The 18,140-nt window shown below is 43.9% G+C and overlaps 1 protein-coding gene across 4 annotated transcripts in view; it reads right to left on the bottom strand.

Annotated features, from left to right (window-relative positions):
- Positions 1-18,140, bottom strand: part of atrn (attractin) — a 158,010-nt gene that overhangs the window by 73,846 nt on the left and 66,024 nt on the right. The window contains exons 18-25 of one of the 4 annotated variants that reach the window (XM_083792564.1): positions 16,799-17,044; positions 16,205-16,342; positions 13,480-13,573; positions 12,504-12,556; positions 10,594-10,688; positions 8,893-8,971; positions 7,958-8,115; positions 4,012-5,590 (exon numbers count right to left, since the gene is read on the bottom strand). In XM_083792564.1, coding sequence (XP_083648690.1) covers positions 5,318-5,590; positions 7,958-8,115; positions 8,893-8,971; positions 10,594-10,688; positions 12,504-12,556; positions 13,480-13,573; positions 16,205-16,342; positions 16,799-17,044 — 1,136 coding nt within the window. In that variant the 3' untranslated portion in view covers positions 4,012-5,317. Of the gene's footprint in view, positions 1-4,011; positions 5,591-6,102; positions 6,229-7,957; positions 8,116-8,892; positions 8,972-10,593; positions 10,689-12,503; positions 12,557-13,479; positions 13,574-16,204; positions 16,343-16,798; positions 17,045-18,140 lie in introns of those variants that run through there. The other 3 variants (XM_083792565.1, XM_083792563.1, XM_083792562.1) reach the window with 3 other exon arrangements.

Below are 18,140 nucleotides of genomic sequence, written 5' to 3' on the forward strand. Positions count from 1 at the left end.
TGTTTTTCATGACTATAGCCCTGATGTTTCCTAGAGCAAATGGTGCTGGCAGAGGTGATCACGGCAAGAGCACATGCTGCTCATTACTGTCTGGATCCTAAACTCCTGTCCTTGTGTGTGGCTCGTGGCGCCAACAGGGTTACGGGTTCTATTCCATGTGTTGCTCAATGGACCATAGACCTGAGGCCGGTTCTAAAAATGCCTTCTAAGTCTTCTGAAGTGTGTGTGTATATTAAAGAAAGACACACACACACACACACACGTGTTCCTAGGTCTTAAAGCTTGGAATACTATAAAATCACACACGTGTGAACTGAGTGGTGCAATTCCCCCCCCCCCCCCCCCCTCTCTCTCTCTCTCTCTCTCTCTCTCTCTTATTAGAGACACCACCCCTCTCACTGTTTCTGGCGCCCCCTACTGCTATTATTAAGTCACATACTCGTGCTTACACAGACACACACACAAACAGGTACGAGGACATTGCAAGCTGGTTGTAGGAGTGGTTGCACCACTCAAAAAGCATTGGGTGTCCCATTGGTTTGTAGTGTGAACCACTGACCCCGAGCTGTGCAATGGGTGTAGCACAACGCTGACAGTTCAAAGGGTCTGTTTCTGCTGTACCTCAGTAGGTACTGGCATAACCCTGGCTGTAAATTTGCAAGGGTTATATGGGTTTCAATAGGCAATACTGTAATAGAAGTCCACCCATGCTAGAAATGTGCACACTCGGTACAGTAAGGTCTTTTCGGTGGGAGCTGATGTTAACTGCCGTAGGGCGCACAGAGGGAATGCTGGAAAAGTGAAAGGATGGTCAACTTTGCCTTCACGGAAATTATTCAAGGAGCTTCTTGGATACCCCTCCCTTTGTTCCATCTGAGGGAAATCTTCTCCATTTCTGCTATAATTCTCTGCTGTAATTCTCTTGTATAATTAAAAAAAAGGATTAAATAAGAAAAGGAAAAGATATAGTACTGAAACCGTGTGATTACCAAGAGCAAAAGCTTAAGAGTTATCATAGAAAGCCTTAAGCTGGCGTTTTGAAACACTGCATGCCTTCGTGACAGCAGCCAAACAAAGCTATCTGTGTCCCCGAGTGATTACAGCGGCACAAGGCTCTCTCCTAATGACACCAGAGCTGCCTTCAAGGACAAAAACTAACACCATAACACATATGGTGTTTAACAAAGAAAAAGACACCGGCGACTGCATCGTGTCGGCCACACTTCGCCGCTCATGCGTTGCCCTTTATCCGAACGACCAGCCTCACACTGTCACAACCCTGTACAAAGATCCGCGATAACATTTATGGTAACGGCTAATCTTGGGTTTCAGCCTTGCGCTGTCTGTTGTCACTAAGAAACAGGGCTGATGGCGGGGTTGGCGGTGAGCGGTCGGGAGAGAATAAGGTGACACTCTCATTATGTTCCGGGGCGGAGAGTGGCCCTTTAGGGAACACCAAGGATCTTCAAGCAGAGTCCCCACCTCCGCCACTGCCAGCTTACAGTCGGGCATTAACTCTGGGAGGAAGATTGTGTCTCTAATGTCTTGTGACAGCCGCTTGAAGCGCAATGGGCATTTCAGAAGAAATGTATCCTCATCGGCGTGAGGGAATAGAGGGTTTCTCAACAGGTTGTAGATAGATAATAACAAAGTCATGGAGAAATATGGGCAAGGAAGATAAGAGAGGTGTAAATATGTGGTGTGTTCTACCATGTTGCGCTATACACGTAGTATACTGTCCAAGACAAATCGTATACCGTCCAGTACCCAGCCGAGGAAGTTCTTCATGTGACTAGAAGCACTAGCTAACCATAGGTGTGCGTCGCTGTTTGAGGTTGTTGTGTAGAGTGGTCCTAATGGGTAAACAGGTGGCAGAAATGTGCCTGAATAATGCATTTTATATTAACTATACAATATGTATAGACATTGAGGGCAGGGATAATAAGCCTAGAACCTTAGCAGAGTACTTATGCATAGTCTGTGGAAGTGTGGAGGCAAGTGGAGGGCTGGTAAGCTGGGCCCTAGTAACCAGACACCACGTCGACCCTATTCTGATAGTGGCATAATGTGGCGTCCGATGTGATGTGTGGCTATAGAGCGTCGCAGTCCCGCCCCCCTCGAGAGACCCGGAAAAGAAATCGCCGTTCATTTTCTCATAGGCATTTCTTTAAAGCGGCTTTGTCCGCGGCGTAACCGTCTTTAAATAAATACTTAAAGAAAATCCGATAGGAGAAATGCATTGCATTTCATTTCCTGGGCCACTGGTCGTTCTGAAAGGGGGAGGGACTGCGATGCTCTATTGTCATGAGGTGCTGGCCACAGGTGCGTGTGGGAATAATTGTGGTATACCCTCCGAAAAAATAAAAAAAACTATAACACACCACTACATACTAGCCTCGGTCCCAGCATTACTCATCTTCAAAGAGAAAAGCCTGGTCACGACCTAATGCAGAGTGCATCAGCGGAAGTGTCAGGCCGGAACATCCGACAGATTTATTCCCCCCAGATACCATTTTTTTTTGACCAATCACAACACTTGTTTCATTCACGGAGAATGTGAACATTTTTGTAAAGCGTCAACGTCATTTCCTTAAAGGAATAGTTCAGATAGTTTATTTTAAAAATAATTGCTAAGACGTCCACAGACGTCTTGGGCACTACATAGCGAGATTTCCGGACGTCTGTGGACGTCTTGTGCTCACAACCTGTTCATATTGACCAAAACCAGAGCAGAACTCCCACCGCAGGACTCGGGCAATCAATAAATGCAGTTGCAACCGCTATATTAACTGTATATATTAACCACTATACATACAGCTTAAGTTAAAAAGATCTGAACTATTCATTTAAGCGGTAGCCTACATCTGCCAAAATCCTGCTACTTCTGCCGATACACTCTACAGCGTAGGTCTTGCCCAGCGTGCTGCATGCATTTCAATTAAATGTATTGGCATGAGAAAACATACGTTTACATTGCCAAAGCAAGTGTCACAATATAATGCAAACAGCTGAAAATGGGTTCAGTATATACAGTTGGAGGGGGTACAACATATTGTAAACAGAGCTATATCACATTGCATCGTTATATACATCATGTTATACAGGGTATAAAGCTTTTTTGATACAAATAACAGCAAATCTTTTTGCAGTCACTTTGGGACAAATAGCAGCATCTTTTCTCAGGACAATTTAAATAGTATACAGAACAACTGAGATTTAAGAATGTGTTTAAAGGTAGCAGCTCTGTTTATATGTGCAAGGTCCAGTGGTCTACTTGATACAGATAGTAGTCCTTAAGAAGGTTAGCTAATGGAATACAACCACCCTTTGTCGCAACAGTTCACAAATCGTGTGGCTGTATTTGCACATTGTTGTATATATAACTTTTCTACAATAGGTATGGGAGTTTTTGTGTCATACAGCAGAGCAAAGAGAGAGAATCATAACGATAAAATGAGTATGCGGTGGTCAGTACGGAACTTCAAACTAAACCTTTGTCTTCGCCCATGCTCTGTGCGCATGTACAGTATGTACAAGTAAGTGTGTACACAGCCATGTTCTGCAAGCTTGAGTGCTGCTGAGTTTGTGCAATGCCAAAGACCAATTGAGAAGATGATCCCTGCACTGTACACATTATAAGTAGATCAGATATCAGCACCAAGAAGCAGCGGTCATGTAACCCATGACCACTTAAACGCCCTATAGTTGAGCGGAGACCCTCAGGGCTCTATGCCGGTGGATTCTTTGTTTTCGGTAATTGTGGGGAAAGTAGGAAAATACGGATGCTGGTGGTTAAGTTGTTAAGGCTGACCCTGACATACAAGCACCTAATCGCGTGCACACACACACACACACACACACACACACACACACACACACACACACACACACACACACACACACACACACACACACACACACACACACACACACACACACACACACACACACACACACACACACACACACACACACACACACACACACACACACACACACACACACACACACACACACACACACACACACACACACACACACACGTGTGTCTGGCCATGTCTGCTGCTCCACGGAGAATCCCATTACAGTATATTGAAAGGCAGCCATAATCTTCATCATATATGGATCACTCCTCTTTATAATGGAATTACTCTGGCATCTGCATCTAATTAGAGACACCATTAGACTCTAATCTATTTTTCGTCACGAAAAAAGGTTAGGAAGGGGAAGGAAACTGAAAAGAGAGCCAGAGAGGTTTTGGGTTAATCGGATCGTTTTAGCTTCGATTGTCTGAATTAATTTTGAGTGATGCCCCAAGGTGTCGCTTTCAAAAGATGTGCTCAACTGTGGGTCAAGCAGTATTTATAGAAGCGCCTCACTGCTTTCCTGACAGATGCTCTCTTCAGAAACCTTTTATATACGCCTTATGGGGGAAAAATGCTTTTCATTCAGACATGGTGCACGGTGCATGGCCAAAGTAATAAGCTGTGTGCAGTTGACTTTAATGCAGACTACTGGAATGTGAGTGGCACAAGTTTCAGCTCTGTAGATGAATCCACCATATGTATAAAAGAAGATGAAGAGAAACAGGAAGAAAACAGTGGAAACATTCAAGAAGAGCTCATCCCGATTATAATTCAAAATAGGTGCACTCGATCCCTGCGAGACCACTAGAGACAGACAAGCTTGTGCGTGCACAAGGACACAAACAGACACAGTCGGGGCTGGACTTCCTACCTCGTGAAGGACAAACAAAAACACACAACCTTGTGATGCCGAGGAAGAGCGAGTGAGACCGGAGGAAAGGGAGAGCAGGCTGCAATAATGGCACACATGATAATGCAGCGTGGAAAAGGCTGAGGAAAGCTTCTTTCGTGCAGCCCACTCTCAATTCAGCATGTGTTTCAACTTAACATTCCACTTTGCCCATGCACTTTCTCCACTTTCTACAATCCATTACTTAACACTCTAGTCCCCCTGCTGCCAACTCTGAGAGGACCAATCACAAACAACACAGACACACATAACCCAGAGAGAGAGAGGCACACTCCCACCAACAAGGACAGCGCACTCGCATGCAAGGAAAGCATGTGAAAGGGACAAAGGCCGAATAAAAACAACCTTCATGTGAGAAAGAAACGATTGAAAGGAAGCGAAATAAGGAAGACTAATGCGGTACGGAGGCTGTTAAGGTAGTTGAAAGTGTTACGACAAATTAAAAACTTTACCTCGCCGTCGAAAGTAAAGCTCCATGAGCACGAGGAGGGCGAAACGCACACACAGAAAAAAGCACGCCAGCAGACCTGAATGCTACGCTTCAAAAAGGAAGAGTGGGTTGAGGTGAGGAGGGGTGGTGGATGGGGGGCGCGGGGGGGGGTGTCTCTCCTACATGGTCCCACCCAGCAAGGAAGACGTGAGACAGGGAGAGAGGGGTGTAGAGCAGGAGGTGTTGAGGTGGTCCAGAGGTGCCTGGAGGGTGGAGCAGGAGTGGTGGGACCACCCTCCACTCTCTTCCCTGCTCTGTTCTCAGCGTGGCTAGGTGAAGCTGTGCAGCTGGCCTACCTTCCTCTACTCTTCCCTGTAGCTGAGCCTGAACACACACTCACACACACACTCACACACACACACACACACACACGATGGAGGAAGCAGGCAAGAGGCAGTCCCCCCTGCGTTTTTGGGGTGGAGGAGCTCAGCCAAATCACTTCCAGAACCCCCCCCCCAAAAGAAATAAAGCCAGGGTGAGTATGCTCCGTTCTCCTCCCTTGCTAAACCAGAAGCAGCCGTTCCTCGCTGGTCATTTCCTGTGACAAATCTTGCTTTTATGCAGCACAGCCACTTTCAGTCCCCTTTTTCATGCCATGAAATACTCATGCACTCATGTACAAAGTAAACTCATACATTGAGTACAAATGTAGAGGCTAAAGCCCAACAGTCTGAACGCCGCGCGTCAAAACAGCCGCCTCAGTTATTTTCAATTAACCTATCCCACACTGGCGGCGTCGGACGCACGCTGGCGCACGTTCACGCCTCGCCTGACACGCCGCTGTTCTATTTTCCAGGCGTTGCCGCACGACCTCCATCCGGGAATCCGCGTCCTGTGGGTGTTGCTGTGCGGCTATGGCACGCTGCAATACTGTGCCGCGTCGCTGCGCACCCGCTTCACAGACGGTGTGTGTTGGGCATAACATTGTTCCCCCTCGGATACCACCGACAGCCAACATCCGTCTGATTGTACAATAAAGGTTAAAAACTTAAAGGGTAAACATGCAGTTTCCCTTTCCAATTATTTTGTTAACTTTTTCACAAACAAATCTCTAAGTGGGCTAACATCACATGATCCTGCAACTGACAACTGATAGTGGTCAGCAATTTCACTGAACAACGAACACAAAACTGAAAAGTCAAATAATAGTATAGAGCCCTGGTTCCATTTGTACACTCTCAGAGTTTTGGTGGAAAAGGTCTGAGAACCAATATTAGTAATTGTATAGAGATTAATCCACAGAGTCTTGCCCTGTAGCCCTTGACCTCATTGTACACCTCAACTATGGCTGCACCCAGGGCACCCCCTCCGTGGATTCGTCTATAGCAGACATGAGGTCCACATACCCGCTCTGACAGTGTGATGACACAAGTTCCAGAAACGGTTCCAAATACGATGGAACTGATTCCAGTTGCTCAATCTGGATCCGATTCCTCCGGTTCCGGATCCCAACCGTAGTGTTAAGTGAACCGGCCACAGCAATGATGACAGTATACCTACTTTCTGTACATAGGAAGATCTATCTGGCACTATAGAGGTGACGGTATTTCCGCTCGGTGTAACTAAAGTGAAAGCGAGCAGACCCCAGAGCCTTGTGCAAATAAAGCAATTAGTGGTACTAAACACTCTGGCTTACGTCGCCAACATGTCAGTGCGGGGCTATAGAGAGAGCAGTGTGAATAACGATGGGGAAGGTTGGGGTCTTCTCCTCTCTCCCAGTCCCCACCCAGTCTGCACACAAACACGTTTCCTTTACATACGCACGTACGCCTTGGCTCTCTGCACAGGCACGCACGCAGACAGACACTACACACACACACACACACGCACGCACTTCCTGCAGATCCACATGTGAGAGGGGCCAGTGGGTACAGCAGTAGCTGTATAAACACAGGCCAGGAGAACACAGTCTCATTCACTGCTACACTTCCAACACTGCACTCCACTCATATCCATGTGTGTAGGAATGTGTGTGTGTGTGTGTGTGTGTGTGTGTGTGTGTGTGCGCGCATGCGTGCATGTGAGTGAGAGAGAGAGATAGGGAGACGGATTGTAAGGCTTCTACTGTATGAATGCACAATATGTGTGTGAGTGTGCGCGTGTTTTTAGATCAATTGTGTTTCCATATCTATGTGAGTATCTGAGGGTACTTGAAGGGTACACGTGTAAGTGTGTACAAGCGCGCGCATGTGTATTTGAGAGTGTAAGTAAGCAGCATGCAGACATGCCTTCCCCTCCATCCGACTCAACATTCTAGGCCACTCTTCTATCCAGAGCACCCTAGTATAGTGGGAACCCTGGTGAATACTAGTGCCATACCCCACTGGGCTATACAGGAGAATAACACGTCTGCTCATAATGTGTGCACTAAGCCAGTATATTCCCAGGTGCTGGTCCGCAGCCAAATTCATATCAATTTGGGGGTACTTGACATTCAAAAAAAATCACACCCGTGTGAACTGAGTGGTGCAACTCCCCTCTCTTCTGAGAACCATGGCATCAAACACACAGTTTGTGAAGGAAAGCAGGTTTCATCTTTGCGGAATATCACATCAAGATAACTTGAACTTTAAGAAAAGTTAAATGCTTTGTATATATATATATATATATATATATATATATATATATATATATATATATATATTATTATTTTTTTGCAGGAAATCATACTTGGGAGACAGGAACCCTTACCTGGATCTTAATGGGCCAGGTGAAGTTGCTGACGTAGACGAAGAAGGTGATGTTGGGGTTGTTGCGGAAGTCAAAGTTCTCATTTGAGAAGGTGTCCTTCAACTCCTTGATGTTACTCCGCGACACGATGGGGATCTCCTCCCCCGTTTGGGTACCTGCTAAGAGGACAGCAGGAGGAGGAGGATGGATACAAATAATAACATGGAGGGACAGGGATGGGAAATGAAGAAAAGGATGAGGGATGGGAGGTTAGAAACAGTAGGGAGGGAGGAAGGAAGAAAAGACAAGGGAAAAAGGACGGATCATTGGTGAACAGTGTAGTTACTGAAGGAAATCTGAATGATCTAAATAGGGGACCTTTCATGAAATTGGGGTGGGGGAGATTAATATCTAGTACAAGTTGATAAGACATTAACTAATTATTGTAAAAAAAAAAAAAGAAAAAAAAGGGGGAAAAAAAGAAAGAAAATAAAAAAGGAACATACATTTCAGACGAACTTCAACAGGGACTTTTTACCCTGTATATTTTCCACGCTGGTTATTAACAAGAATTTACATTTTTCTCCATTCTGGTAAAAAAAAAAAAAAAAGCATGTGAACTTTACTAGATTGGAGTGAAATGGGCTGAAGTGAAGACCTACCAGTGAAGCTGGTGGCCCAGGTGATGTTCAGTGAAGACCTACCAGTGAAGCTGGTGGACCAGGTGATGTTCAGTGAAGACCTACCAGTGAAGCTGGTGGCCCAGGTGATGTTCAGTGAAGACCTACCAGTGAAGCTGGTGGCCCAGGTGATGTTCAGTGAAGACCTACCAGTGAAGCTGGTGGCCCAGGTGATGTTCAGTGAAGACCTACCAGTGAAGCTGGTGGCCCAGGTGATGTTCAGTGAAGACCTACCAGTGAAGCTGGTGGCCCAGGTGATGTTCAGTGAAGACCTACCAGTGAAGCTGGTGGCCCAGGTGATGTTCAGGTTGAAGTTCTTGGATGCATTGATGAACACGTCCAGATCCCTGTTTGGCTGATGACAGGAGAACAAGGACTTATGCTTTAACCACCATCATCACACTCCTCATTATTGCCATCGTAATAAATGTAACCGCATGAACCCTCGCATCCCGATATTGGGCATGTCAGAACAGGCTAACATTCTGAGAAAATACATTTGGTGAAAATCCACAACCATGCAACGTGTTGTGAACATTTTGTGTGTTATCTTTTAGCCCAAATGTCTGACTGTACCTCGTGTTGTTTACATTTCGGTCCAATAACATATTCAATCTGTTGACAGCGCCAACCATTACTTTGGTACCATGTAATCATTATCCCGGAGCACATACACTGTGGTTGGAAATTGAATAATACGGAAATTCTGTCATATTCGGCAATCGGCATATGAATATTTTATGTGTGAATGAACAAATGCAGTGGTGCAGTGAGAATGAGCCAGCTGATCATTTCCATACAGCTGGTGGAGAACGTGGTGTTAACATGCATGCCAGGTACAAGATCTGTTTGGAACATGTACTGTACCAAATAATTCAAATAATAAATATTTGAACAGTTCAGGAGAGAAAGAAGTCGTCAAATCTAATAAAATAAAATAAAAATAGAATGAACATTCTGCCTGGTCTGAGAAGAAGTGCTAAATCACACATCTGCGGTATTGCAACATTTGGACTGGTGGATCAGATGTCCAGATGCTGGGACCAGGTGGCTGAGTGGACAAGCCCTCCTTTGCTGGGAAACCCAAGCGCATGGCTGCCAGTGTTCTGCAGCACACCAGACCACACAGGCCATTAAACCAAATCATTGTCTGGAAATGCCCTCTTTCTTCAAATGAGCTCATTGGACAACTAGTCCATCTGAGTGTATGACAATGCACCACAAAGATGTATCGTTATGTTATCTTTGCATGTACGGAAAAATATATATGCTACCACCTGATTTATACCCGTTTCCAGGCTGGTGTCTCGCACTGACCTACAAGCTCACAAGGGGGGCATACGTTATGAGCTTGTACTGTAGATCGGCTATTTTCGGTACAACCAAGTACAAATCAGGCTTGAGTATTTATCATTTAATCTACTTTCTCTCAAAACTACAGATCAAGCATCCAGTCACTTTGCGAGAGATGATTACAGAGTGACGTGATGCGATCAAGATCATCATAACATTTTGTCCTATACATTTCTGCTGAGTGAAATTCATTCACTTCACTCTTTTTTAAGGCTTGTTGAGTCATTAACACACAATGTTATCACTACCATCATTACATGTACTACTACTATGACAATTACAGCTTCAAGAACGGCAACTAAAACTATTGCTACATATTACTACCTATTACATATAACTACTAGCGTACGACTACGTACAAATACAACCTATACTGCTACAACTTCTACATTACAATATGCTGCTACTGTACTACGCTCTAGTATGATCAAGTAGGGCACTCATTTACAAAAAGAAAACAAAAAACATGGAGATAAGAGGTTTCTGCCCGCCCGACAGCAACAAAAAGGTTTTCTCCCTCAGCCTGCAGAATCACACACGCACGCACAATATGAACCAAAGTGATGGTCGGGCCGACAGACTGACAGATGCTGTGACTGTGGGGCGTAGTGTGGCACAACGTACCTCCTCGGGCGTGGCCACGAAGTTGATGGCGGTGTAGTAGCGGTCGTCCTCCTGAGAGAGGCTGAAGGTGAACTGGTAGTCTATCAGGAGGGTGTCTGTTTGAAGCCCAACAACACGGAGAGTCAGTGAGTGCTCGGTCTGTTTGTGTGTGTGTGTGTGTGTGTGGGGGGGGGGGGGGGGGGGGGGGACAGGTCGCCCGCTGGCACTTTAGTCTTCAAAGAGAGAGGCAAAGCAGTGTGAGTTGTGTGCTTGTGTTATGAGAAAGCGGTCATTATGGATAGCGTGCGCGTGCCACAAGAACTGCTTGCCCACTCTAGTTTGAAAGTCAGTGACAGTGCGCGCGCGCGTGTTGTGACACAATGGCCAGATTTGTCTTGCTCAAATGTCAGACAAATTCATTATGACAGAGTGTCTGCTTGATGCCCAACAACAGGGAGTTGGTCTTTGCTGGGATATGCATGTGTGCATGCAAGAGAGACAGATAGAGAAGCATGCTATGTTTTTAATGGCCCACTCTCTGAGTGTGTCACACGCGTTCAGTATACTCCATCGTCAGGGTGACTGTTCGGGAGGGAGTCTAACAGTCAGTGTCTGTGACGTCTGTGTTTCCTTATAACAGCATGGCTCGCTCTCTCTCATTTGAAAGTCATATTACAGAACACATTCTTATAAGTCTATAAGGAGGGCCACTGTGTGTGTGTGTGTGTGTATTGTCTACACACTATGTCTGTGTACAGCATGTAGATTGTGTATAGCTCATGTCGTCATGGTCCAAAATGACTGGTTTATAGCCTGGCTAGATACAGCAATAATGCTATGTGCAAGATTCGTGCAAATCGCTCGATAATCATAAAATCGCAACCGTGTGAAGTGAGGGGAGCTCTTATGGTATTTGTACAGATTAAGTACTCAAACGAAAATTGGTCAGGTTAGTCTTTAAAATGCTGTCGAACTTAAATTATAGCACCTTCAATGTAGCCAATTTAAAGCACACTGCTGCCTCCGCTTGCATAATAGTAAACTATTATAAATATAACGTCTCAGTCCATGGAACCATCAGGGTATTTTGGCAAAGGGAAGGAACATTTTAAATACACACCAAGAGCAGGTTTATTTATTATTTTCTCATGTGAACTTCTTTTTTATTTTTTTGTCTCCTATGCACCTGTCAACTACTCCTTAGTCCTTAGGTGTGCAGAAGCTTCTTTCTCTTGAAGTCTCTACGGTTTACTACTTCACTGGGAATTGAGCAAATGTATGGAGAAAAAGAAGAGAGAACCATGGACGTTTAATGTCCTCATTTTTTAATAGGTCATAATTAAGTGTTCTTAAAATGGGTTTAAATATACATTGCTCAGACAAAAGAAAATTCTGTCAGTGAAGCAAGGCTTTTGCTTCCTCTAAAGGCCACTTTTGACCAATCAATCATTCAGAGGTCTTGCAATATATATTTTATTTTTAAACATGGCAATGGAATGGCATAAATTGTCTCCGTCCTCGTACTTAAAGGGTCTATTTTGGGATGTTCCTGCCTCATCGCTATTTAGCTGACGAGTGAATGTTGCCTCTCAGCAACCACTGTGTGTACTCCGGAAACATGCTACTGTTATCTGTCCCTGGTGAAATGACTGCCATCAAAACACAGATAAGAGAAAGCCAGGGGTGGAATTCTAAAGAAAAAGAAAGCCTGCGGCATTCTGCAATTTTTGCTTTTATCTGCAGCTCAGTTGTTTTTTTTGAACCTGTGACTTTAAAATAAAAATAAAATAAGGAGCAGTCTCCTTCAAACTACTTTGATTGAAGTGCCTTGTCGTTGACCTGAACAAAGACGGGATTGTTAAAGCTCCCTGACATTAATGTCTCGAGAAGATGTCTGCCTGGTTCCGAAGGCAGTAGAAGGAATTACTTACAGTAGCATGTTCCTTTGAGGGGGTTGCCTTGGTAACGGTTCTCCACTTCACACCTGAAAGCAAAAAGAAAAAAAGGTGAAAGGAGAGGTTTTAATAACATTTGAGAAAAAGGAGAAATGACAAATGGGTCAAAAGATGGTGGGCAGAGTGGACAAAAAGTGGAAGTAACATTATGGAGATTGGAGATAGAATGGGGGAGAGGAAACTATGAAGATTTAGGTTTGGATTAATGCAGGCAGAGAGTGACAGAGGGAGGCCAACAGCTAGAAAGAGACAGGAGACAGATTATAATAATACTGAGACAATAATAAATAAACAACTCTACTGTTCCTGTGAAGGTAGAAAGTGAAATACAGTGAGCATGAATGATGAGGCGGCGAAACCAGGCTGGGGAGGTAGTTCATATGTCACTCAGAAGGACAACTCCACATGTCCTAACCTTCAGCCATACCTCAGAGGCCATATAGCCAAGAAACATTGAGATGGAAGAGTGTGCGCGGACGGACGGACGGACAGACAGACAGACAGACGTTTTATTGGGTTATCAAAATGAGTATCCATTACAGTCACAAGGTTTCTCTGCAACAGTAGCAATATAACGGTAGCAGTAGACATACTGTATGGTATGCGTGTATGCTTTCAATGCCAAAATTATGCAAAACCACAAAAACCATGCCTGTGACTGATGCAGAGGGAACACTCGTTTTGGTCCACGCGATAACGCATTCCGTCCAGTGTCTAGACAACCACGACGGTGCTCATTGACGTGTGACACCATTGACTGCTTGGTGAAGGCACGCCTCAAGGCCTGCCATTGATATAAAAAGTCATGCATGTGTTATAAAACCTTGCACATGCACAGTGTGTCGAGTGAACCATGGGAACCAACCGTGAGCGAGCGCTCACCCAGTAAGCAGAAGAGGTGATATAACAAGGGGATAACGACAGGGGACAGAGAATAAGGACGGTGACTCACAGGTGACAGCGGTCTCCTTTAATGCCCTTGGTGGTGCAGAAACACTTCCCATTCCCAGGGTTACACATGCTGGCGTGGCCGTTACACTTGCAAGCTGAGGGAAAACACAAGTACAGTTAGATGTTATTAACCTATGTAATAAACACAATGACTGTAGGGATTAAATAATCGTGATCTCCCTGCCTAGTTTTCAATCCACTTTAAAATGGTGTAATCGCTTGTGTTGAGAAATATTCCAAAGTGGCCATCACAACAACAGAGCGGAGAAGGAACGCGCAAGCTGTACGTCACCGCCGCCATTGCAATGGGCCTCAATTTCCCACAACCCATTGCATGCCAGTGCGACGGATCATTTTCCGATGACGTCATCAAAACGCGTAACCCGTAAATCTTAAAAATGATTAAAAACGTAAATTAAACAATGAAAACATAACTCGTGTAACTCATTATTATTAGGAGGGAAGCTGTTATACAGTCAAATAACTTGTGTAACTCATGTTAGGGGGGGGGGGGGGGGAAGTGTTAAAAATACATTTTAATTGCATTGTGGTTGTTCAGGGTACTCAGAGACTAGGGAGAGGTACAAAATTAGAAAATGAATTAAAAATATATACCGGTATATAAAAAATAAAAACTCAAGCTGAAAGAAGATCTATAATGACAAACTACACTGCACTCAATGCATCACCATAAAAAAAAGAAAACCCTATAAGACAATCAAGGTTGGGTGAAGCATGAGATGAGCTATAAGTGAAAAGCTGTAACTTTAAACAAGCAGAAAGTTATAAGCTTGACCGGCTTCACCAGGGTTATTGCGTTGCCAATCAATCAATGAGCATGGCTCATCAATCAATGGCTGTGTTATTGCATGGGTGAAATAGGCTCCTTGATGTCTCTCTCCCCGTTGGGATGAAAATAATACAAAAAATCATAAAGTAAAATAACTACAAAACTACTAAAACCACCAACAAGAACAGTAAACGTTCCGCATCACAAATGCGTGTCACAAGTTGTTGAGGAGAAATGCAATGACATTCACTCACTTTAGGGATGATTACAAACTTTCCCAACCGTACCCAATTTCACTAATGAATATAAATCACACAAATTGGGACATTGATTCAAAGGTTTGAGAGGTAATAATAATATTATTATCCCTTATATTGGGTTGGTCTCAGATATTACACTGGACACACCTCCGGTGCTTTGATTAGGGCAGTATCGGTGTATATATTTGATTAAACTTGAATCTTTCCGCTGATGTCACTGATTTGCCAGTTGTGTTCACAGCCGAAATGCAGCGACTTCTTTTCTTTCCGTTTGATGATTTATGAACTGATTTTCATGACAAATGTCTCTCATGGTAGCCAGTAGCCACTGGCAGATGGAAGTCCCAACCATCACATCATTTATATTATATCATCATCATCATCCATCTTGCAACAATACTGTATACAGTAGTAGCTGCTGTAGAGGTTCCCCCTTTGGGCATTTGTCCTGTGTCTATCCTGCATTAATACTATATACACACACACAGTAGTAGTTATTGTAGAAGTCCCCTTCGGGAATAGATTTCTTGTTGCATTTATCCTGCATTGGTGAACAGTACAAAAGTCTGTTGTTTCGATGTCCCTGCACATCTTCCTACGGGTTGCAGTAATGTATACAGTTGTTGTAACGGCCGCCCTTGATTTAATCTGCATGAAATCTCAGAGCTGTACAAAATCTCCATGTTCTGTTGAGGACACAGCAGAAGCACAGCAGCAGTTCATACAGTAAATAGTGTTACAGTCTGTGAGTGTTTTCCCTGCATGTTGCTCTAGTTGTTGTGAAAGCATCCTAATATGAATCATGTAACAGTACTGTATTATCACTGATCGGTGGTTTAGTGAGTAAGTACACTTAGCCCTATAGTGACACATACACACATAAAAAAGCTCCATCCCCAGGGGAAAAAATAAAATAAATAAGAGAGAGACATTGATAATGCTCAGTTAAAATATCTATTAGATAACTGCTATACACATGTATAATTGCTTGATCTAAGCGGAGATGTGTTGGCAGTGTGCCTTGCATTCTGGATGTAACAAAGTAAGATTGATGTTACACGTCGTCAATTGAATGCTTCAATAAAGCTTCATGAAATGAATTGATCGACTGACTGTCACTTTCAGCCATGGAGCAAATCTATATTAACCCCCCCGAGGGTCACTTTACTTTACAGCTTGGCGCTAGTAAGCACAAACATACCATCTCACTGGAAGAGTATACAGAGACGCTAAATGAGGCTACATAGACGCTTATTGACTGATTGATTGACTGTCAGTCTTGGCTTGGAGTACAGTAAATCTTTAAAATCCCCAAAGCATGCTTCACTTTGTAGCCGAGAGCTGGTAAAATGAGCAAACCGTGTAGGGGTTTGTGGCACACACACACACACACACACCTACTTCCAAGGTGTATATGAAGAAGTGGATAGTCTAAAAAGGTCAAAACTCCAGAAACACTCCAAAACCCCAAACATAACATATGCACAGTATACCAGAAAGCATAATGAAGCAATGCGGTAAATTGGTTTACCGATTTCCTCCACCGTTTGACCGCTGCTCTTACAGAGGGCAATAAATATTTAACATCCCCGGAGGAATAAAGCAAATACACAGTGCCTTAATGAAACAATACAGAAGGGCTGAATGATTTATTGATCGACTAATTGACAACTCACGCTGGCAGTTGCCCCCGTTTGTGGGGTCTCCGTAGAAACCAGAGATGCAGCTCTCGCAGTGTCGCCCGGTCGTCAGGTCTTCACACTTCTCACACACACTCTCGTTGACACACTGGCTGTGGCCGTTACACTGGCATGCTGTTCACACCGGACATTGGACAGTGATGAGTGTAGGACGTTGACAAAATGGAAGACATAGGTCAAGGTGAAATGCGACACAAATGCTGGTAGTGATGAAAGTCAATAATAGCACCGTTTTAGATGTTGTCACTGTCTGCAACAGGCGAGGTTGTCCCCAAAATGCAAATATATGTATTTGGAAATGAACTCTTAGTATTTGACTGCATGTTCATAGTTGTTCTTGTCTGTTACCACATTGAAGTCATCTATTCTTTTCCAATGACTAATATGTTAGTCATTAGTCATTTCTGGCTATTGTATTATGAACATGATTACATTACAATACACTGAGTAGCATTCTATTATTCATTTGTATTGTGTTGCTGTGCATATTGTATGTATTGAGTATCATATACCATTAAAAACTAAAATAAATACAGATAATACAGATAAATACATAAAGAGACTCATCACCTGGACAGTGGATGAAGGACCAGTTGTACTTTGCTTCTCCGGGACACATGCTGGCATTGAGGGCTGGTTGGGGGCTGGAAGGGAGGCCGGGCAGGGTGGAGGGAGCAGGGACAGAGGTCTGGAAGGGTCCCCGGTATGAGCCCTCGATGCACTGGCCCTTCCCCGTGTTACTGGGGTCAGTGCACCAACCGCAGCCCGGCTGGTCCAGACACTGTCCACATGTTCTGTATCCTGAGCAGTTCTCAGCTGCAGCACGAAGACAAGATGTTTACATTGCTATAGAATTTGTTTTAGAACTGAAAATTGATCACACACACACACACACACACACACACACACACACACACACACACACACACACACACACACACACACACACACACACACACACACACACACACACACACACACAGAGTTCTGGATTTCTTTTTAAATCAGGTGACCAGACAAAAAAAAAGATTAGATTATTAATCATATTTAAACTTTCACCTTTTATGTTACATGTAAGTAAAAATGTCTCTCCAAATGTTCCACTAATGATTCTCAAGCTACCCATCTGATAGGGCTTGATCAATACTTGGGCACTGACAGACCGAAGACAGCGGCGATCGACAAAAGCAGCAGCGGCCACACCCCGAGACAGCGGCAAAATGGTGGCGCTATGGCACTGAAAATTGAAAATTAAGTTGAAAATGCTAACTTTGAACGTGCATATCTCATGAACCGTTTGACCGTTAGCAATGACACTTTGATTCACATATTTGTCTCCTCATGCCGAACAACTTTCGTGTTCTGACTTTTGACCTCTGATTATATGAAAACCATTTAAAATGTATCTCCTCCCAGGATCTTTGATCAAAATGCACAAAAAACGTCTACACTTGAACTTTGGACTTATACGGACAAATAATCGTAACAGATTGAAAAAAATATGTTTTTATGAGCCAATGAAAAATTCTGTTTTGTGAAACCTCTCATGCACCTAATACTTCTACCAAATACGGTTGGTAGAGCTAATACCTATATGAATACTGCATGATGTTACTGTATAGAATGAGTCAACTGACAGTGTCTGCTTAACTCAGTCGGTAGAGCTCTCACCTTTGGACCACAGGGTCACTGGTTCAAATCCGGGTAGCGACAACTCAGCCTGTGATTCTTATTTGTGCATATTGTTCTCCCTCTCTCCTCTCTCTCCCTCTCTCTCTCTCTCTCCACCCCCCCCCTCTCTCTCTCTTTCTCTATCTCTCTCTCCACCCCCCTCTCTCTATCACTAGGACATGACATCACAATAATAGAGATACTAGTAACTGTAATAGTGTAATAAGTCTAATAGTGTAAT

Source organism: Protomyctophum parallelum, assembly GCF_964188405.1.
Source record: "Protomyctophum parallelum genome assembly, chromosome: 20".
In the NCBI taxonomy this organism is placed as follows: domain Eukaryota; kingdom Metazoa; phylum Chordata; class Actinopteri; order Myctophiformes; family Myctophidae; genus Protomyctophum; species Protomyctophum parallelum.